This window comes from Chelonia mydas, chromosome 7 (genome assembly GCF_015237465.2).
Source record: "Chelonia mydas isolate rCheMyd1 chromosome 7, rCheMyd1.pri.v2, whole genome shotgun sequence".
Taxonomy (NCBI): Eukaryota; Metazoa; Chordata; order Testudines; family Cheloniidae; genus Chelonia; species Chelonia mydas.
Window position 1 is genome coordinate 116,936,229 of NC_057853.1, and position 21,965 is coordinate 116,958,193.

At 49.5% G+C, this 21,965-nt stretch overlaps 2 protein-coding genes across 2 annotated transcripts in view; one reads left to right on the forward strand and one right to left on the reverse strand.

Moving 5' to 3' along the window:
• SORCS3 (sortilin related VPS10 domain containing receptor 3) overlaps positions 1 to 21,965 on the reverse strand; it is a 501,281-nt gene that overhangs the window by 209,805 nt on the left and 269,511 nt on the right. The window lies entirely within an intron of this gene.
• LOC122466621 (paraneoplastic antigen Ma1 homolog) lies at positions 10,793 to 13,002 on the forward strand. The gene has a single exon (XM_043551621.1). The coding sequence runs from the start codon at positions 10,873 to 10,875 to the stop codon at positions 12,370 to 12,372; it is 1,500 nt and encodes a 499-aa protein (XP_043407556.1). The 5' UTR covers positions 10,793 to 10,872; the 3' UTR covers positions 12,373 to 13,002.

The window sequence follows — 21,965 nt, forward strand, 5'->3', positions numbered from 1 at the left end:
AGACCTTTCTTCTTTTTACTTTCCCGTTTAGCATCAAATCATTTAGCACTGAACTACTGGTACAGTAAAACCACTGCATGAAGTGCTGTATAAAGACAGACATTTACATTTGCCAAAAGTGATTTCCAGGTGATACGTCTTCCCCGGTCCCAGCTCAGAGGATGAACTCTTTCAAAGCACTGTCATCCAGCCTATTCTTTTAGTTACCAGATGTTTTGTGCCATTGAATGTGTCTCCTCTGAAAGCCCTGTGGATGACAGGTTTTCCCTGATATTGGCAGTGAGATGCCCAGGAGTGGCTAACCTCATGGACTGGGCTTGCACTTTAGCAAGTGAGTGATACTTAAACAATCACGTGTGCTTACGTGTAACTGTGCATTGGCCAGAAGAAGAGATTTCTAAAGTTTCTAATCAATGTTTTGCCTTGATCTGCAGACTGGTGCATTGCATGAGCTACATCAGTGGGGTTCTTTTGTCACGCTCTGCGCTTTTACGGGCAGAAGCCTTAACTGCTGTAAAATCCCAAATATGCACAATGCAGAATCACCAGCCTTCTCTAACAGTAGCATTGTTTCCATGCTGTGGGTATAAGGGAATAGGTAGCTTTTGTAGTTATAACATATATATTATTTGAATCAATGCACATTTGTGCTATTCTCCACAGAACCCAAGAGCAATTATCGTTGTTGCAGTAACTTACCAAGGTAAGCAGAGAAGATTGTAGAAAATATGGGGTAAGCAAAGCCTATGTGCACTAAAATTCATGGACGGGAAGGTACATTGAAAACAACATTTATATAACGAAACTTCTGTGGCTACAGGCCTGGATCTTGCAAACACTAACGCATGTGAATAACTTTACTCATGGTAGGTGCTCCATTAAAGTCAAAGCTATTTGTGTGAATAAAACTACTCCTGCGTGTACGTGTCTGTAAGATGGTATATAGTAGAGTATTTCATTTGAGGATTGCATAATGTTTCACAACCATTACATTGATATATTTTAAGAAAATAAAAATTGCATTACGGGTCATCCCAGAAACTATTAAACCTGAATACATCTGTAAATACCTCCATGCTTTTCACTGTCTATTTCCTTTTTGCATTTTATTCGGTTTGGAGAGTGAACATAAACAGTAGTAAGTGTCATCTACGGTCACCAATTATTAGAGCCTGACTATTTATCTTCGGGCATGTCTCCCAATATGGGCAGAGACACATGCTAGCTCTGCTCAGGCTAACAGGCTATAGAGTGGACGCGGCAGGGCAAGCTAGCCACCCAAGTGCAATCCCATCTGATCCTTTGGGTTCAAACTTGGGTGGATGGCCTGAGCCACCTCCAGCGCTGCTGAGGCCACATTGCAAAAGCACACTGGCTTGAACAGAGCTAGAACGTGTCTGTCTAGCCACGCTGGGAAACACCCTCCTAGCTGCTGCATAGACATAGCCCTCGACTCTTATATGGAATCGATTACCTGAGTGTCACCCAATCTCTGATGCGTTTATGCTCGCACCACCACCACTGTGCAGTAGTAGGGAAGTGTTATTATCCCCATATCACAGATGAGGAACTGAGGCACAGAGAGGCTAAGACTCACACCCTCAAAGGTATTTAGACACCTAACTCCATCTGAAGTCAATGGTAGTTAAGCACCTAAGTACCTTTGAGGATCTCAGCCTACATGCCGTGCCCAAGGTCACGCAGCAAGTCTGTGATGGAGCAGAGGGTCAAACACAGGTCTCCCGTGTTCTAGGCTAGTGTCTTAGCACCTTCCTCTCGGGAATTAACAGGATGCTGTTATGTTTTGGTTGCAAACACTGAAGGAAAATGTTATTTATTTAAAGAATATGGAAACATTTCTATTAACCTTAGGCCTTGTAAAATCTTTTAACCCAATCTATGTTTTAAGTCAATCTTGACCTGACATTGTCGAAGTCAGTCAGGCTACGCAACATCCTAGTGAGGTAAATATGAAACCCATTTTTTTTACAGATAGAAAATCAGAGATAAAGAAAGGAAGTTAAGTGACTTGACCAAGGTCACAAAAAGAGTCAATGACAGCATTGGAAATAGGACATAAGAGACCTAACTTCGAGTCCCTTACTGTAATCCCAACACATCTCTCCCATATTCTAGTGTATTAACAAATTATATATTGGCTAGAGTCCAAAATCTACTGACTTTGGCGGCAAAACCTTGAAAGCCAAGCAGATACAATTCTGCCTATATGAATACATCATATATTTTCTGTTTCTCCAATTCCTGCATTGTTTAATTAATAAGGGACACATGCACAGAAACATAATTTTTGGATTTTCATAATGTTCCCTTTCCTCCATTAGTCACACCATTGTGACGTTTGTGTTTATTCTTCAACACTGGAGTAGGGGCTATGTTATAGAGCAACTTGGAAAATTATTTCATGAACATTTTCAAAACTGATTAGATTTCTCAGTGTTTCTTCTGGACCCACATTTCATTTCTTGTAAAATGTTGGGTGATAATTTGTGGTCAAATTTTAATGGACATTGTTTCCCAAGTATTTTGTTTATTGAAAAGCAAATTTTCTTACTGAAACTGGATTTTTGGTAAAGGAAAAATTTAGAAAGTGATTTAGACAAATTTCAGTTAAAAAAGCATGGGAGAAAATTTCACAAACAAAGGAAAACTTAAATCATGTCCACAAGTTTTATTTCTGACAAAAATACCCTTTTTTAAACCAAAAAACGCCTTTTTCTTGTGAAAAATATTGACCAGTTCTGCCATGTTGTTGTGACATACTCTTAGTGTTCCGCATTTTCAGTTTTTACCAATTTTCACCAATAAATTACCAGTTTTTCTTAATTAAAGGAGTTAGCTTTTTAGTAATTTACACCCTTTTATCAATCTACTCAATATTTTTTCAGGTACTTATTTTTGTAAAACTTAACGCTTTACACGATTGTTATGTCCTGAAGCCCTGAGACTGAAGCAGCTGCATAGTGTAAAACACAGCACACACAGCACGGCGGAGGTCGGAAAATCAAATGAAAGTTAATATCGCGCTATGATTGGCTCACCAGGAGACGCTGCCCACCTATTCCTTTGCGTCTGTTTAGTGCGCTGCTGAATTGAAACGATCAGTCCTCCATAGATAAAGATAAGGCAAACCTGGGGCGAAAACGCAAATCTATGCCTGAATACCAACAAGAAAACCAGTGCTTAGAAACTCTGAAGTACAGTAAAGACAGGAGTGAAGAGGATGCGTTGTGTTGCAAGTACTGCAGCATTGAGGTCAGCGCTCGCGCTCGGGCTGGCAGAATAAAGGAGCACGTCGAAAGCAAATGACGCAAGGAGCTTAAAGAAGAAAGTGAGCTTCAGGATAAACGGTCAACATCAGGAGCTTTCACCAGGACTTTAACCACCGAGAGGACACAGCACAACTGTGCCAATGAATTTGTGCACGCTCTTTGTTTCACTGGACAATTGCTGGTAATTGCAGAGGGGCCTACTCGTGACTTTGTGCGACAACCCCGTCCAGCAGCAAAACCCCTTCCTAATTCAGACAACCTCACTCGTACGTATCTGAAAGCCAATGACGATGCTTTAGTATCTAAACAGATGGAACGAATTGATGGAAATGTGGTGTCTAGTCTGATTTTTGACAAGTCTCCTTTTTGGACCGTTCAATTCTTTTTCGCTTTTTGATTTCAAAGCAAATAAACCCGCATTGTTTTGGGCTGATGTGACATTCATCCCCTCTGCTGACAGCCCTTCTGTCGATGCAGCAATAACGGACATGTCTGAGATGTACAACTCGCTTGGGAAGATGTGGCCACAACAAACACAGATTCTGCTTCCGACTTGGCTACATTTGCACAGGAGAATAAACTCAGTCAGAAACTGGAGCTGTCCCTGTTCATCTGATTAATGTTGTGGTGTTAGCAGCTACTGCTACAGAAGCAATGAAAGATGTGACCTCTTGCATCATTGGATTCGGAGCTGTTTTCAAGCATGTGAACAAGTTGCAGGCTTTGTTTTGCACAGTGCGAGGCCAGTGCAGCGCCGACTGCTGATTACCTAGCCCTGTTGTGCCACATCGGTGGATGAGCTTGGGCTTCGCTGCCTGTCATGTAAATCAGTCGTTCTCAACCAGGGGTCCGCGGCCCTCTGTGGGTCTGCCCATGGAGCCTCGCAGCTGAAATCTGGTGCCCCAAGCCCTCCCCCCGCGGGACTGAAGCCGAGAGTCCCAAACCCTGGCATCCCCCCGCTGAAGCCAGGAGCGGCAGTGATGAAGCCAGCCCCAACACAGACAGAAGCCCTGAGCCCATGGGCAGAGTTTAGGGGGCATGAGGGTGTTTCCCCCGCAACTGCAGTGCCTTACCCAGAGTGGGGCAGTCCCGGGGACAGCTCAACCCCCAACCTCCTCCTTTCGCTCAGCCCCCTCAGGCCCCAACCTCTGGCCAGGTCATAGACAGAGGGGAAGCCGGAGCCAGGCAGTGCAGGGCAGCTGCTCCTCTGGCGGGTGGTGCCATGGAGTGGGCAGCCGTGGCATTTCCCCATCTGCTGCTGGTGCCCAGGGTTGCAGCGGCTCCTCAGCTCCCAGCCCCCTTTGACTGCTCACGCAGCTGGTCAGAGCAGCCTGGGCGGGGGACCCGGCTCCAGGGCCAACAGAGCCCTCAGGGTGCAGCCACCGGCGGGAGAGCCCTCCCGGCACACAGCTCCTAGCTACACCTTTCCCTGCACCTTGAGCTCCCTCCTGCCAGGACACAGCCCCTAGCTACCCCGTCCCTGCACCTTGAGCTCCCTCTTTCCCGGACACAGCCCCTAGCTATCCCGTCCCTGCACCCTATGCGGTTTTCAGACTTTTTGAGCTGAGTCCCCCCTTTGAGTTACATTTTTTGGTTGCGTCCCCCCACAACCCAGACAGGTTGGGTGGCCTGCTGACGTATGTCAGGGTGTGAAGGTGGCACTTCCTCTCTGGACCCTGCCTGTCCTTAGCCCCCCAAAATAGAAGTCAAACTACACCTATGCCTAAGGGCCTCACTCCTGGCCCATTGCCCCGAGTCCCCCCCTCCCGGCCAGACCCCAGAGTTTTTATAGCATGTTGAGGGGGGTCTCAGAAGGAAAAAGCTTGAGACCCCCCAATGTAAATAATGCCTGGACTGTGCTAATGCATCTCCTGGTTTGTTGGTTCAAAGCAGAAACTCTGACGAGGCTGGCAAATAACCAAAATGACTGCCAGATTCTGCGCACCAAGGTAATGTCCATTGTTGAAAACCTGGAGTCCCTGTGGGACCCACAGAAAACACTGGCGTTTTCTTCAGCTGCTGCCAACACGTTTGCCTATAGAGATGTTTACCAGACCCTGACAACCAAAATCTCTGCTGAACTGAGCACAAAAGCTACAGGAGAAACATAGGGTGAGAAAAACAAGCTGCTTCCAGAAATCCCTCCAACCCCAGAACACCAGAGAATCAAAAAAGCATTCAAAACTTTCATCACAAGACTCAGCGAGGAATAGGAGTCTACTGTGGCCCGTAATTGGAATCCCGAAGTGTTTGGTGCCAAAGATAGTTTTTGGAATGTCATCCAAGTATGGCACCCCTTCCTCAAGGTGATTTTTTCAGCAGACTATGACTGTTATGCCAGATTGTTTCAACCATTTGCCAGTAAAAATGAAATTTCAACTCAGAAAGGGGGATTTGCTATTTACATGAACACGCCTAACCCTGACGATTAGAGCCCTGCGTGGACACAAATTTATATCCACGGATAGAAATCTGTATCTGTTGAATCGCAGGGCTCTCCCGGGAACCGCAGCACTGAAAGGAGCAGAACATGGGGCCGCTGCTCCCAGGAGCCTGTGCCCCGGGCCGGCAGCCCCTCCTGTGCGGCTGTACCGCCCCCAGCCCCGTCCCCTGCCCTGGTTGCTCGTTATCAAAGATATCGGAGTTGAAAACGAGAGGTGTGGCCTCCCATTCCATCCGATCCCTCCCCAAGGTTGCGGCACTGAGTCTGTGGGATTGCATACCTGCTCAGAAGCATCAGTCCATAAACACAGGCTCATGACGTTACTGCAGGCACTCAGGAACTGATGGGCCAGGAGAAGGCCAGCTGGCATCACTGCTTTCTGCTTCTGAATTTGCTATAGCCTGGCCCAGTTCACACATCACAACCCTAGGGAGGCAACCAGTGCTATTTTCCTAGCTGACTCTTCATGTGGTGGTGCCACATGGAGTGGAAAAGAAGTTGCTTTTTGCTGACAAAAACCTAAGCCAAGCATAAGATTGATGCCTTTCTTCATTTTATTTTTCTTCCGCTGGGAAATGTGGCGGCTTTCCGCACCTCCCGCTGTTTAACTGGAAATCTTATTGATTAATTACTTACAGTACAGTAATGCCTAATATTTCCCGGTCAAGAATCAGGGCCCCATTTGGTAGGCACTGTACAGACAAGTAACACGCCATCCCTCACTCATAGAGCTCACAGGCTAAGCGGATGGAACTGATCAAAGGGGTAGGAATGGATTAGGAGGAGAAGGTAACGAATGCAATAAACCAAACAGAGGTTGGCAGAAAAGCAGATGACCTAGCTCGCCATTTGCCTACCTGGAGCCGGAGGGGAGTGATCTGGAGGGGTGACAGTAGAGAGAAGTCTGAAGGGAGGCGGCAGCTTTAAAAATTGTGAAGTGGTGTTTCCCCCCATGCAGAGGGGATGACATGGGGGAAAGTGCCATGATGGTGGAAGGAGGAGAAGACAGGCAAGCAAAGGGGACTGGCACTAGACCAGGTCAGGAAATATTTTTCCCTGTGTGAAAAATGTTGATGAAAATGAAAGTGTCTTTGTTTTCCTCCATGTGAAAATCTCCATTTTGACGGAAAACGTCTGAGCAGCTTTCGCTGGCCTCGTTGGCAGAGTGAAGGCAGGGGGAGGTGAGTGAGGTAGCTCGGTAGGTTCGCAGATCTGAGAGCCAGGTTAGGCGAAAGGGTGAAGGCCTTATCGGCAAAGACAAAAATGTGGTGGAGGAAGGGGAGCCTCTGGAGGCACATAAAGGGATAAGGAGGGTCATGGGGTCAGATTCTCTTAACTCCCTCTATAAACACAACCCATTTCTGGATATATTCCTCCCTGCTACTCCCAAGGGCACGGAGCCCACCAAACCTACCTGGCATAGGGGCAGATTAGGGGGAGTGGGGCGGAAGGAAAGGGTCACAGCGGATCCTGTAAAGCCTCAGTCCCAAGCGAACGGTTTTGCAGGAAGTCCCAGATGTCACACCAAGCCCTGGTGTGACGTTCCCCTCTGATGATCTGCTAAGTAACTCCAATCCTCGACTCTGGGAGCTAGCCTTACCCTGCTCTGTGGTGAGAACCCCTGTACGGGGAGACTTTGGCAAACCAGTAAAGTGCCTGAAACCACTATGGCTTATTGCTAAAAGCAGCCAAGTCAGCAAGCTGCAAATTGGCCATTCAGCAGTCTCAATTTAACCAAGGCAGGAGGGGAGGGGGGTCTTTGGGTGCCACAGAGAGGGCAGCTTGACCCCACATCCTTCCTGATAAGAATTGTGTTGAAGCTGCTGATACATGCATCTTAGAAGAGCAGGATGTGCCCCAGGAATGTCTATTGGGGCCTCAAGGCTGCAAACTCTGGAAAAACCCACACCTGGTTAATCACTAATCAGAATAAAGCCCTCTTGCTTGACCACTGAAACTGCCTGCTTAACAGGTTTTCTTTAGGGGACATGTCATTCTATTACTGATGTATAAATAAGGGGGGAAAGTTTGAGGTTGGGAGGGACTCTTCAGGACTGGACTCTCCCCCTGGATGCAGCTTGTGTTCCCCACCAGCAGAAGGGCTGCCGCTGTGCCACTCGAGAGCCACACTCAGCTTTGGTAATTGTCAAGGGTTGGGGGTGTTTTACTAACCTGTTGCAGACGTGTGTGTAAGTGCTTGAGACTAAGTAAAGTTTAGCTTTAAGTGAAAGCACTCTTGTGTTGTCCTGTTTGTGCCAGCCATCTATCGGTCAGACGGCCGTGTCTCCCCTGATTTATTTCCTGACACCGCCTCGCACAGAGTAAAAGTTACCAAGAGCTTTGGGTTGAAAGAACCCCGGGTAACACTCCCACTCCTGGGTTGTTCACACACAGCCTCTAGCATGTAAACTGCTTCTTGGATTGTGCAACTGAATGACGCTAGCCAATATCTCCGGTCCCAGACACAACCCTAGGAACCTCCGCCTTGCAGTGTCCAGTTGCGCCCGTTTCTCCTGGCTCTATCCATGCATCACTTGAAAAATAATCTCTCTCCTCCTCTGGATGCAGTAACGTCCGTTTGTGTACAGAGGAGCGGGGCATTTCAAGACAGATGGTGCTCACGGAGCTCTGACTAGTGCAAAAAGAAACCAAGCAGGTTTCTAAGTCCTGGAAAGGTTCTTCTCTGAGATCCAAACCAGGATTTTGGAACAAAATCAAATAGAGCCTGCCCCCAACACATTCATCTCAGGTATTCCAGGAGACCCAACGCATGCTGGGATAGAGCATTTTCGAACATTAAAGGGCTGATAATAGCCGTGCTGATGTAAAACGACTGCAGCTGCATCTTAAAAAGGTGGCAGGCGCACAGGTGAGGTGGAAGGGGAATAGCTTGTCAAGTGTGCATCAATTGCTCAGTAACAGCTCTTTAAGACGCACTGCCCCTTTATTAATATTGCTGAAGCTATCAATTTAACTCCGAGAGGACCCCGCTGAGATCCGGGACCCAGTGTGCTAGACTCTGTTTATACAAATGGTAAGACACATTCCCCACCCCAACACACAAAGCTCTGTCTGCATTTTAAAGAGGGGGAACTGAGGCACAGAGACTAAGCAAATTGCTCAAGGTCACACAGGAAGCCTGTGTCAGAGATGGGGAACACAGTCCAGACCTCCTGAATCCCAGCCCAGTTCCTTATCCTCCCAGGCCATCCTTCCTCCCTTATGTAAGCAGAGTCAGGATGGGCTCCACCCTGACATCTGGTGGTGAGGTGTGGCAAGTAGTGGAAAAGAACTTCAGGGGCTGATCTCAATTTGCATAGGCACACCCACCCCGCCTAGAATGAGGCCATAACTGCCCAAATGGTCACTTTGGCTGTTGTGGGATCCCCAGTGTCTTTGTTATTGGGGCGGGAAGAGTAAATTGTTATTACCCTGATTATGGGAACTGTGCTTGGAACTGTACTTGGCCTTTTGTTATGATGGAGGGACTCACCATCAACTGAGTAGCACTCGCTATGCAAGGGACATGGGTTCCAAAACTCTGTGAATTGAGAGAGACTTGAGACAGGTATTAGTACCTGGTGGTGTGGGCCCCTTTGTGAGGGCCTGAAGCACCAATTGCACCTCTGTCTCTCTCCACTGTGGAATGTCAGAGCTAATTTTGGGTCTATTAAGAGTCTTGCTGCAGGCACTGTGCTGCATTCACTTTGGCCTTATGGTGCACCAGCACTAAGGCCCCCACTACTATGAGCTGAAATCACTGAGAGCTGAAATCACTAAGAGCACTGTGTCAAGTAGTGGGGAGCCAGAAGATCTAGAGTGCAGTGGTGCTGTTCGTGAGACAGCGGCGTGTTCGTGAGACGGCGAGCGGAGCTGAGTGGAGCTGTTCGTGAGACGGCGAGCTGTGCAGAGCGGAGCTGTTCGTGAGACGGCGAGCTGAGCAGAGCGGAGCCGGTCGTGGTGGAGTGGAGCCGTTCGTGAGACAGCGGTGTGTTCGTGAGACGGCGAGCTGAGCAGAGCTGTTCGTGAGACGGCGAGCTGAGCAGAGCGGAGCCGGTCGTGGTGGAGTGGAGCCGTTCGTGAGACAGCGGTGTGTTCGTGAGACGGCGAGCGGAGCTGAGCGGAGCTGTTCGTGAGACGGCGAGCTGAGCTGAGCGGAGCTGTTCGTGAGACGGCGAGCTGTGCAGAGCGGAGCTGTTCGTGAGACGGCGAGCTGAGCAGAGCGGAGCCAGTCGTGGTGGAGTGGAGCCGTTCGTGAGACAGCGGTGTGTTCGTGAGACGGCGAGCTGAGCAGAGCTGTTCGTGAGACGGCGAGCTGAGCAGAGCGGAGCCGGTAGTGGTGGAGTGGAGCCGTTCGTGAGACAGCGGTGTGTTCGTGAGACGGCGAGCTGAGCAGAGCTGTTCGTGAGACGGCGAGCTGTGCAGAGCGGAGCCGGTCGTGGTGGAGTGGAGCCGTTCGTGAGACGGCGAGCTGAGCAGAGCCCTGTGGGGCAGTCAGCTTCAGGACACGTAAGGTACCCCTTACCTCTTTCCCCCCCACACAGGCATATTTTAGCCAGACTGGGGAGTAACACTCAGCAGATGAACTTTTGAACTCTGGGGCTGGACTTTTGGATTTTGGGGTGATTTGAGGATTGCTGGACTCAAGAGACGTTTGGGTTCTGGGACTCAAGAACCTGAGGGAAAGGATGTGGCCCAATTTTCTGGGGTGGGTCTTTGCTCATGGTTTGGTTAATGAACACTAGTTGTGGTGTTTCCCCAATTTAACGCTGATGTCGTTTACCTCATGTTATTAAAGATTCTCTACTACACCGAGACTCTGTGCTTGCGAGAGGGGAAGTATTGCCTCATTGAGGCGCCCAGGGGGTGTGTAAGATTTTCCCAGGTCACTGGGTGGGGGCTCGAGCCAGTTTTGTATTTACTTTGATGAGAGGGAACCCCTGTGTACTGAACCCGGCCCTTGCTGCTATCAACTTGGCCTGGCAGAAGGGTTACATTTTTGGGGGCTCGTCCGGGATAAGACTGGGTCAGTACCCCTCGCAAGCACATCTTAGGTGAGTCATTAAATTGGGAAAACCCAGCATCTGGTTGTTGTTGTTTTGATCTGTTATATTTGGGAAAGAAATTACAGTTTGTATAATGGCTCTACATTTGCTAGAGGATTGGTGCAGGGGGATGAATATTAACCCTAGGAACTGTGTCCTGGTGACCGGGGTGCCGGAGGCGTTCGATGAAGGCTCGATAGAGCCTACCTTAAGGGCATCCACTGAGTACCTGAGTAAGTGTAAAATGCGTGGGCGCATATTTGTGAGGGAGGATGGAGATTTTGCGGTACTGTGTGAGCTGCCGTCGGCTGTGGACCCTCTACAGGTTCCAGGCACGATAGCAGTGGAAGATGGTGAGTGGAAGGTAATAACTACTGGGAGCCAGCCCTCACCAGCCCCGGCCTCTGAAGTGGAGTTTTTAAAGAAAATGTCAGCCTTTTTGGGGAAAGAGGGGAAGACCTTGGCTGATATGCCGGGTCTGTTGGGCCTTGACCCAGGAGTCCCACCCCGGGAGGCTGCTCCATCACCTGATGAGTGGGTGAAGGCTTTGGGGCAAGCATTAGAGAAGGTTGTGCCACCCCATCCTGAGTCAAGCCCCTATCGTAAACTAAGGTTGTTTTCTGGGGGTCCCACCCCAATACCTGGGGAGGAAGCATTTGAACCCTGGCTGGAACACACCACTGAAATGCTGCAGGAGTGGGCAGTACCTGATGCTGAAAAGAGAAAGCGACTAGTAGAGTGCCTCAGGGGGCCAGCCCTAGATGTGATTCGCACCCTGAAGCTCAGTAACCCTGGGGTCAAGGTAAAGGACTGCCTAGAGGCCCTTGATCATGCCTTTGGGAGAACCGAGGGCTCAGAGGATGTTTATTGCAAGTTCCTCAATGCCAGGCAACAGAAGGGAGAGAAAGTTTCTGCCTACATGCAGAGGTTGGAGAAATTATTACAGAGAGCCATCATGAGGGGAGCAGTAGCGGTTGAGCAAATGGACCGGACTAGATTGGCTCAGATTGTGAGGGGAATTCAATATCAGAACCCAATCCTTCTCCACCTTCGATTAAGGGAGCGCCAAGACAATCCACCGGGTTACTCTCGACTGATAAAAGAGGTCCGAGAGGAGGAAGAGAGGCAGGCAGCTGGTGAGGTTTGGGAGGTTCAGCCACCCCAGGCAACTGCCACAACATCCATACGAATGCCCAAGACGCTGATGGTGAATCCTCAAGAGGAACTTACCCAACGAGTGCAGGTCCTGACACAGAAAGTGGCTGAACTAAAGAATACTATCGATTCAGCAAAGACTTCAGGGTACAAGGAACCCCGCGTTACCGCGGTCCAGAAGACTACATTTAGAACCTCTGCCCCACCCCGGCAACACAGGAAAGGGCAATCCTCCTTCTGCTACCGGTGTGGCCAGGATGGGCACATTGCTGCCAGGTGTCAGAATGCAGAGAATCCCCCGCTAGTATACCAAAAGCTGAGGACCACCTGGGGAAAGTCGGGAAACGGCCCCAGGGCCTGGGAAGGGAGCCGCCTAGGCCTGCAGGGTTTGGAGGCTCCCCTGCGAAGAACCATGCCACCCGAATCCCACCAGGATTGATAGGACCTCGAGCAGAGGTCACTGTAAAGGTTGAAGGGACAGAATGTAGAGCAGTGCTTGACACGGGATCCCAAGTGACTATCATATTCCAGTCCTTCTACCAGCAGATGCTTATGCATCTGCCTATACAGCCCTTGACAGGGCTTGGCCTGTGTGGTCTCAGCATGGATGAATACCCGTATCAGGGGTATGTCATTGTACACCTGGAATTCCCAGAAGAGATCGCTGGGGTAAGACAGGAGGTGGACACTGCAGCTTTAATATGCCCCGACCCTAAAGGTGTCTCTGATGTGTCCGTGCTAATAGGGACCAACTCCAGCCTCTTTAAGGTACTTGCAGATTACTGCAGACAACGAGCAGGGGACCAATACCTGAATACCTTGGTGATACACACACATTGTGCCGCAGCCTACAGAAAAATTGAGGACGCAAAAAGAGTGATGCCTGATTTGCCGGTGGGAGCATTGAGGTACACAGGCCCGATCCCCTTAGTGGTGCCTGCAATGACAGAAAAGGAGGTGATTGTCATGAGTACCTGCCTGAAAGGCAGTAAGAGAACATTAGCAGTGGTAGAGCAGCCGACCGAGGGAGGGCTCCCTGAAGGAGTGCTGGTTCTTGGTGGAGTCATAACCCTACCTGCTGAAGCCCAGGAAGAGGTGACTATACTGATTGCTAATGAAACAAGTCGTGATATTTTTGTGAAGTAAGGACAAAAGATAGCAGACCTCTTTGAGCCCGAGTCAATTGTAACCCCCCAGTGGGAAACTCAAGTTCCAACGATAGACCCAGCAAAGTTTGACTTTGGAGATTCACCAGTGTCCGAGGAGTGGAAAGATCGCCTGAGGAAGAAACTTTGTGAAAGATCCAAGGTGTTCTCACTGAATGAGTGGGATGTGGGATGTGCAAAAGGAGTAGAACACAATATCAGACTACATGACTCTCGACCTTTCAGGGAGAGATCTAGGAAGATTGCTCTCTCTGAGATGGAAGATGTGCGACATCATCTTCAGGAGCTGGCTGCGAATGGCATCATTACAGAGTCCCGCAGCCCATACGCCTCACCCATTGTGGTAGTACGTAAAAAGAATGGGAAAATCCGGATGTGTATTGACTACCGCACCCTAAACAGCCGTACTGTGGTCGACCAGTACACTATGCCTCGAGTGCAAGATGCCTTAGACTGTTTGCTGGGAAGCCAGTGGTTCTCTGTGTTGGATCTTCGAAGTGGGTACTACCAGATCCCTCTGGGAGAAGAAGATAAGGAGAAGACAGCCTTCATCTGCCCATTAGGGTTTTATCAGTTTGAACGCATGCCCCAAGGGATTTCTGGAGCACCTGCCACCTTTCAACGTCTCATGGAGAGAGTTGTGGGAGACATGAATTTACTGCAAGTGTTAGTTTATTTGGATGACCTGATTGTGTTTGGAAGAACCTTAGAGGAGCATGAAGAAAGACTTCTTAAAGTGCTTGATAGGTTGGAGGATTATGGTCTGAAGCTTTCAATTGACAAATGCCAGTTCTGCAGAACCTCAGTGAAGTATGTGGGTCACATCGTGTCCCAAGAGGGTGTGAGTACTGATCCTGATAAAATAGAAGCACTCACTACATGGCCACGTCCAAGTAACTACAGAGAACTCAAGACCTTTCTCGGATTTAGTGGCTACTACCGCAGATTTGTGAAAAACTATGCTACAATTGTAAAGCCTCTGAATGATCTTACCAGGGGACATCAGTCCAGCAAGAACAAATCTAAGTCCAAGAATAAGGGGAGGTCCCCAAAGCCCCCCGTGCAGAGACACTATGGCCCATTTGAACCATTTGGGCCACGGTGGGATGAGAGATGTGAAAGGGCTTTTCGAGAAATCATTATTTGCCTAACTCATGCTCCAGTCCTAGTTTTTGCTGACCCAAGCAAACCATTTATCCTGCATACTGATGCCAGTTTGGAGGGTCTGGGAGCAGTCCTGTACCAGGAAGTGGAAGGCAAACGTAAACCTGTAGCCTTTGCCAGCCGAGGATTGTCTGATAGTGAAACTCGCTATCCCACCCACAAGCTGGAATTTTTGGCCCTGAAATGGGCCATCACTGAGAAATTTCGAGACTACTTGTATGGTGCTCAGTTCCAGGTGTGGACAGACAACAATCCACTGACTTATGTGCTAACCAGTGCTAAGCTGGATGCTACAGGGCAGAGATGGGTGGCCGCCTTGGCTAGCTATGAGTTCAGCATTCAGTACCGATCAGGGAGAAGCAATGTAGATGCAGATGCATTGTCCAGGCGTCCGCAGGCTCCAGAAGTTGCTGTGATACCCACAGATGGAGTGAGAGCTATTTGCAGTGTGAGTCGCCGAGAGCCAGAGGCCCGTGAGAGCCTTCAGGGATGTGTTGCAGAAGCTTTGGGCCTGCCCCCTGAATGCATGCCTTCTGCTTCAGTGAACTATATTGCCTTGGACCAATCTCCTTTGCCCATGCTCAATGCGGCTGACTGGCAAGAAGCCCAGCGACAAGATATTGACATTCGTGATACACTACTTGCCAAAAGGGAGGGGCGAAGCCCAGCTGCGGTTGTCCCACCTAACCCGGAGGGTAAACTACTATTGAGAGAATGGACCAAACTAAAACTGATTCAGGGAGTGCTACACCGAATGACCACTGACCCTTTACAAAAACAACGCGCACAACTAGTGCTGCCAAAAAAGTACAGAGCTCTGGCCATGAGGGCTCTGCATGATGACTTTGGGCATTTAGGGATGGAGAGGACCCTGGAACTTATTCGTAGTAGGTTCTATTGGCCCCGAATGGCTGAAGATGTTCGCAGGAAATGTGAGACTTGCGCTCGATGTGTTCAAAGGAAAACTCTGCCCACGAGGGCTGCATATCTCAAGAACATCACCAGCAACAAACCTTTGGAACTGGTATGCATTGATTTCTTGTCTGTAGAAGTAGACAAGAGGAATGTTGGGAACATTCTAGTAGTGACTGACCATTTTACACGGTATGCACAGGCATATCCCACACGTGATCAGAGGGCCACGACCGTCGCTCGAGTATTGTGGGACAAATATTTCTCAGTCTATGGATTCCCGGCTCGGATACACTCTGATCAGGGGCGGGATTTTGAGAGTCACCTTCTGAAGGAGGTGCTGAATATAGCAGGAATTAAAAAGTCTAGGACAACGCCTTATCACCCCCAAGGTGATCCTCAGCCAGAGAGGTTCAACCGAACCCTATTAGATATGTTGGGAACTTTGCGACCAGAGCAGAAGGCAACCTGGAGCCAGCATGTCGCATTTCTGGTGCATGCCTACAATGCCACAAAGAACGATGCTACGGGAGTCACCCCATATCTGTTGATGTTTGGGCGAGAACCAAGATTACCCATAGACTTGTGCTTTGGTGTATCAGAGGATGGAGATAGCTATGAAACTCACCTGCAATATGTATCCCAACTAAGAGAAAAGCTGCGGGATGCTTATCGCTTAGCTACCGCTGCAGCTCGGAAGAACGCGGACCGCAACAAACATCGATATGATGCTAGAGTGCGTTCGCAGGAGCTCCAGCCGGGGGACAGAGTCCTGCTGCGAAATTTGGGTATTGCTGGCAAACACAAGATAGCTGACAGATGGAAGGCAATACCTTACCTGGTGATGGAAAAGCTGGGAGATCTGCCAGTCTACAAGATCAAACCTGAAGACGGTCCAGGGCAAATAAAGACGGTGCATAGAAACCTTTTGCTCCCTGTGGGGGAATTGGTAAGCATCCCTTATGAGACGGGCCACGACAGGGCAGCCGGGCAGAACAGAGGTGCTAGACCAAAGCCGCCATCCAACACAGACAGCGGGCCCCGTGCAGCTAACTTACCCCTATTCTGCACATCTGAGAGTGAGTCTGAGGAGGAAGACACAACCCTGGTGTATCCTGGGATGGAGACAAGATTTCAGTCTCGATCAGCTGAACCAAACGAGAGTTTTCCCTCTTCCACCCTAAACCCCATGGCGGAATTATTTAGGCCCATTTCTGACACCCCTGTGCCGCTGATGAGACCCTCGTGTGATGACACACACAGGTTATTGGACAGTGGAGACACACAGGTAGAGGATGTCCTGGGCACCTTGGACCCTCCAGCGTTAGAACTAGGAGTGCAGGGGCCTACGCCAGTAGTCGAGGGACCCTCAAAGGAAGCCTCTCCATCCGTCAATCAAGAGGATGTTCCCCCTACCTCGGCAACAGAGATTCTCAATAGACGAGACAGGGTGATAAGACCAGTAAAACGGTTGACTTATGATGCACCTGGGGTGACTAGTGAGGAGCCAATACATTTAGCACACAGGATTGTGGAAGCCAAAGTGGGCTTTCTGAGGCCCTTTGGAGGAAACCAATGAGTTGGTATAAAGGGAGTATGATTTGTCGGGACGCCAAATTCTCGGCTGGGGGGAGGATGTAAGCAGAGTCAGGATGGGCTCCACCCTGACATCTGGTGGTGAGGTGTGGCAAGTAGTGGAAAAGAACTTCAGGGGCTGATCTCAATTTGCATAGGCACACCCACCCCGCCTAGAATGAGGCCATAACTGCCCAAATGGTCACTTTGGCTGTTGTGGGATCCCCAGTGTCTTTGTTATTGGGGCGGGAAGAGTAAATTGTTATTACCCTGATTATGGGAACTGTGCTTGGAACTGTACTTGGCCTTTTGTTATGATGGAGGGACTCACCATCAACTGAGTAGCACTCGCTATGCAAGGGACATGGGTTCCAAAACTCTGTGAATTGAGAGAGACTTGAGACAGGTATTAGTACCTGGTGGTGTGGGCCCCTTTGTGAGGGCCTGAAGCACCAATTGCACCTCTGTCTCTCTCCACTGTGGAATGTCAGAGCTAATTTTGGGTCTATTAAGAGTCTTGCTGCAGGCACTGTGCTGCATTCACTTTGGCCTTATGGTGCACCAGCACTAAGGCCCCCACTACTATGAGCTGAAATCACTGAGAGCTGAAATCACTAAGAGCACTGTGTCAAGTAGTGGGGAGCCAGAAGATCTAGAGTGCAGTGGTGCTGTTCGTGAGACAGCGGCGTGTTCGTGAGACGGCGAGCGGAGCTGAGCGGAGCTGTTCGTGAGACGGCGAGCTGTGCAGAGCGGAGCTGTTCGTGAGACGGCGAGCTGAGCAGAGCGGAGCCGGTCGTGGTGGAGTGGAGCCGTTCGTGAGACAGCGGTGTGTTCGTGAGACGGCGAGCTGAGCAGAGCTGTTCGTGAGACGGCAAGCTGTGCAGAGCGGAGCCGGTCGTGGTGGAGTGGAGCCGTTCGTGAGACGGCGAGCTGAGCAGAGCCCTGTGGGGCAGTCAGCTTCAGGACACGTAAGGTACCCCTTACCTCTTTCCCCCACACACAGGCATATTTTAGCCAGACTGGGGAGTAACACTCAGCAGATGAACTTTTGAACTCTGGGGCTGGACTTTTGGATTTTGGGGTGATTTGAGGATTGCTGGACTCAAGAGACGTTTGGGTTCTGGGACTCAAGAACCTGAGGGAAAGGATGTGGCCCAATTTTCTGGGGTGGGTCTTTGCTCATGGTTTGGTTAATGAACACTAGTTGTGGTGTTTCCCCAATTTAACGCTGATGTCGTTTACCTCATGTTATTAAAGATTCTCTACTACACCGAGACTCTGTGCTTGCGAGAGGGGAAGTATTGCCTCATTGAGGCGCCCAGGGGGTGTGTAAGATTTTCCCAGGTCACTGGGTGGGGGCTCGAGCCAGTTTTGTATTTACTTTGATGAGAGGGAACCCCTGTGTACTGAACCCGGCCCTTGCTGCTATCAACTTGGCCTGGCAGAAGGGTTACACTTATGCTGCAGTCTTTGCTACACTCCGCACTTTTAGTTAATTCCAGGAGGCCATCTAGCAAGAGTGAATGTGTTTCGTTAAAGATGAGAATTTTCCGTATGAACAATACTGAATTTCTTTGGTTTATTGCATTGTTTCTGAAAAAGAATTAAATAGAAAGATGGTTTTGGGGGGTTGTTGTTTTTTTAAGAAACATAATTGTGCCCTAGTGTATTAATTTCAATCTCCAGAAATCTAGGGCACAACAGTGCTCAAATCCCCCAAGGACCGACATCCCTGTTCCCAGAGCCGCTCTCCCCCCTCGACCCCCCCAGTCTGCTATTTTTTCCCTCCTTTTTAATAACAGAACATGCTGACTCGTTATTATTGATTGATTACTCTGCTGACTGCAAAGCACCACTTCCCCTCCTGGTTAATTCAAAACTACCTCATTTTTCAGACTTCATAAATTAATACAGTATTGGAGCTGAAGCAGTAAAGGAGAAAGCTGCATTTCAGGGGGAAACAGAAGGTGGGGGAGGAAATCTTCTAAACCTGCCCTGCGTTAAGAATCTGCCTCTGAGTTAGACCCCACTGATAAGCTGGGTAATAAAGTACAGCCACACTGGTATTTACTGGCATTTCAGCTTTGTCACTGTAACCAGGATAACTCTTAAGCCTCAATCAAGGCAGTGCTGGCCCATCCCAATCATCAAAGCAATGGCCAGACTAAGTGTCAAGTTGCAGCTTTCTTGACTCCTGCAACAAATGTGGGAAGTTTCTCCAAGAGCTTTATGAACCATATGCCTCTCGTCATCACACTTTGTGTTGTTATGCATCAGAGGCAGAGGGGTTAAAGTGTTTCTCCTGGAACAGAGCCGGAGGCATTAGGTGTATGGGTCAAGGTGGCCATCTGGGGTGGTATTAATGCGCCATCAAAAGCTGGGCTGGAATCAACACATTTGAATGGAAAACCCTACGGAGACAACGGGAACCCCAAGGAACGAAGATTAACACCTAGGTGCAGATGGGAAAGAGAGCTCTGTGTGACTCGAAAGCTTGCTTCTCTCCCTCACCGAAGTGGGTCCAATAAAAGAGATCACCTCAGCTGCTTTGTCTCTCTACCTAGCTGCAGAGCCAGCGGAATGTGTGGACGCACCAGGGCTGTGCCTGGAGAACAATGATGCAAGATGTCGGGGGCTGCATTAAGAACTGGACTCCCAGAGCTGTCACCTGGGGCTCAGAGGCAAAGGGACAGAGAAAGAGAGAGCCAAGGATGGATTCAAGAGCAGACCGGCTTGGTGGAGTCCTGGCTTCGGCTCCAATGAATGGTCTTAACCTTTGCTTCACTGCGCTACCCTAAGGGCTTCCCAGTGCTGCATTCCAGTTGGCCATTTGTTTTTGAAGAGGCTGCTTGGTATCACTGCAGATATTTACTGAAGAGCTCTGCACCTTGAAGGAGGGAAAAGGTCTCTTGAAGGAGTCTGGCTTGGCTGGACGAGCTGCAGGGAACCATGGACAGAGACAGGGCCTGCTGAAGCCCAAAGGCCCTGTTTTTAAGTGGTGGAGGCCACGGGTCTACCTTGCAGAACGGTGGGAATCCTTGGGGTCTAGCACAATGGGGTACTCCCAGGAGACTGGTAAAAGGCCAGGGCACAAACCAGACCAAGTCATTTGACCTGGGCTCTGAGACTCAGTGCCATGGGATTTTTATTGCAGTGTGGACGTATCACCAGACTCCGATAAACAAGAAAGGATGTCTGACCAGGGCTGCCAGGAATATGTAGCGCAGTTGCCCCGGACACAATGGCTGCAACAGCTCCAAACTCAGAGAGAGAAACCCAGCACACCCAGCGCCCAGCGCAGCTCCGATGAGCAGTCCTGCGTGGCAGCATGAAGGTGGGGGTCCTGAGGCCAAAGTGCAAGCCTTGCAGCTGTCTTGGTCAGACCCATCCCCGTGGCCCCTCTGGGGGCTGGCCACTCCCAAGACTCCACCTGCTGCGGCTACCACCGGCCCCCTTGCCAGCACCAGGCTGCTTCCCAGCCCAGCTCTCGGCCTTTCAGTCCCAGCTGCCAAGCTCCCCAGCCTTTCCTCCACAGCCGGCTCTGAGCCAGGGGCCCTCTGATCTTTAGCCGTTCTTCCCTTGCCTGAGCTGGAGGGATTCTGGTGCCTTTGACTGGCTGGTAACACAGTGCTCAGCAATGAGCCGATGATTTGCTGACAATAAATACCTACCTCACAGGAGTGTAGAGAGGATGAAAATCCCTGAATGACTATGAAGTGCTTCAATGCGACAGTCACAAATGCAGTATAATTAGCTATCTAGAACACAACAGCAAGAACCATCACTCTCCTCTGCCTCTCCGACCCAGGGGTGACCCATTTGTGGTTGGCTATCACGAGCTGTCCCACTGACGTCAAGTTACTTGGGTGTGTAAGTGGTTGCAGGATCGGGCCCTAAACCATGCTCCTCTGCACTTGGGGCAAAATCCACCCCTGTGCACCACTCACACCCTCAAAACAGCTCATCAGGTATTTAATTTTTGCTGCTAAACGGGTGATTCTTTTGCACCCAGCGCTCCCGGTGCGTTTCAGTGTCGCCTGCAACTTTGCCAACCTCTCGCACTTCCCAGGGAGCTGCCGGTTTTCCGCTCTCATTTGGGTTTGATCTTTGTTGGATTATTTTTATTTCCTTCGGCATTTTTTGCACAGAAAGAAAATTCTGTGGAAGAGGCGAGAGTTGTGTGTAAAACAGAAGGAGGGAGCAAATCTCTGTAACCTTGCAGAGTGCAAGCTGACACAGAGGGAGCATAAATGTGTCTCACCTGTGCCATTTATTACAGGAATAGATACATTTCCAATCACCATTTTAGAGGTTGGCTCTACATTTGATTCCCTCGTTCAAGAGGAATCAAATGGAAGAAAACAGAAAGAAAGAAACAGGTATAGGAAGATGTAGACAGAGCAGAGAGGCAGGGTGGCCCAGTGGCTTGGGACTCAGAAGACCTGGGTTCTATTCTTGCTTCTGATCTATTGTGTCACTTCACCTCTTCTTCGTGCGTCTTTTCCCCCACCCTTTGACTGGCTTGTCTATTTGGTCTGTCAGCTCTTTGGGGCAGGGAATGTCTCTTGCTACGTGTTTGTACATCACAGTAGGGCTCTGATTGCAGGTGGAGCCTCTAGGACCTACTGTGGTGTAAATAATATTAGAGCTACACAGGTGAGAAGTGACCCTGGTTTTAATGGGACTACTCATGGCCGTTATAGTGCAATTGTATTACTGCATATTGAACCCTGAACAAAAATTCCAGATCCAAACAACTCCAAATGCCGAGATGATGTTTGGATCAGGGCTCTAGCCGGCCTCTGATTTTTATTAACATGTATTGTAAACTGTAGCAGGGGTCTCTGGATCTAAAAGCATGAACTTTTACTGCCTGGATAGACAGACTTGGATGTGTTAGCTCAAGGCTATAATAGACCCATAAGCTTCAAGGCATGGCTCAACAAGAAGAGGGGGACAGAGCCTCATATTGTAAATCACCTGGCCAGGGAAGCTCATCTTGAACTTCCGAGGTCCACTCAGCTCAAATCTCCACATGGACTACTACATGGCACCCCTGGGGAAGTCCTCGCCAGCAAGGATACAAACATTGACCTCTAGCTCTAAAAGCATGACCCTATGCTGCCTGAGCTAAAGGATCATCAGCCAAGGCTGCAGCAGGCTCATAACTGCTACCTGGCCCAGCCACAAGACGGGGACAGAAAGCTTCACGGTA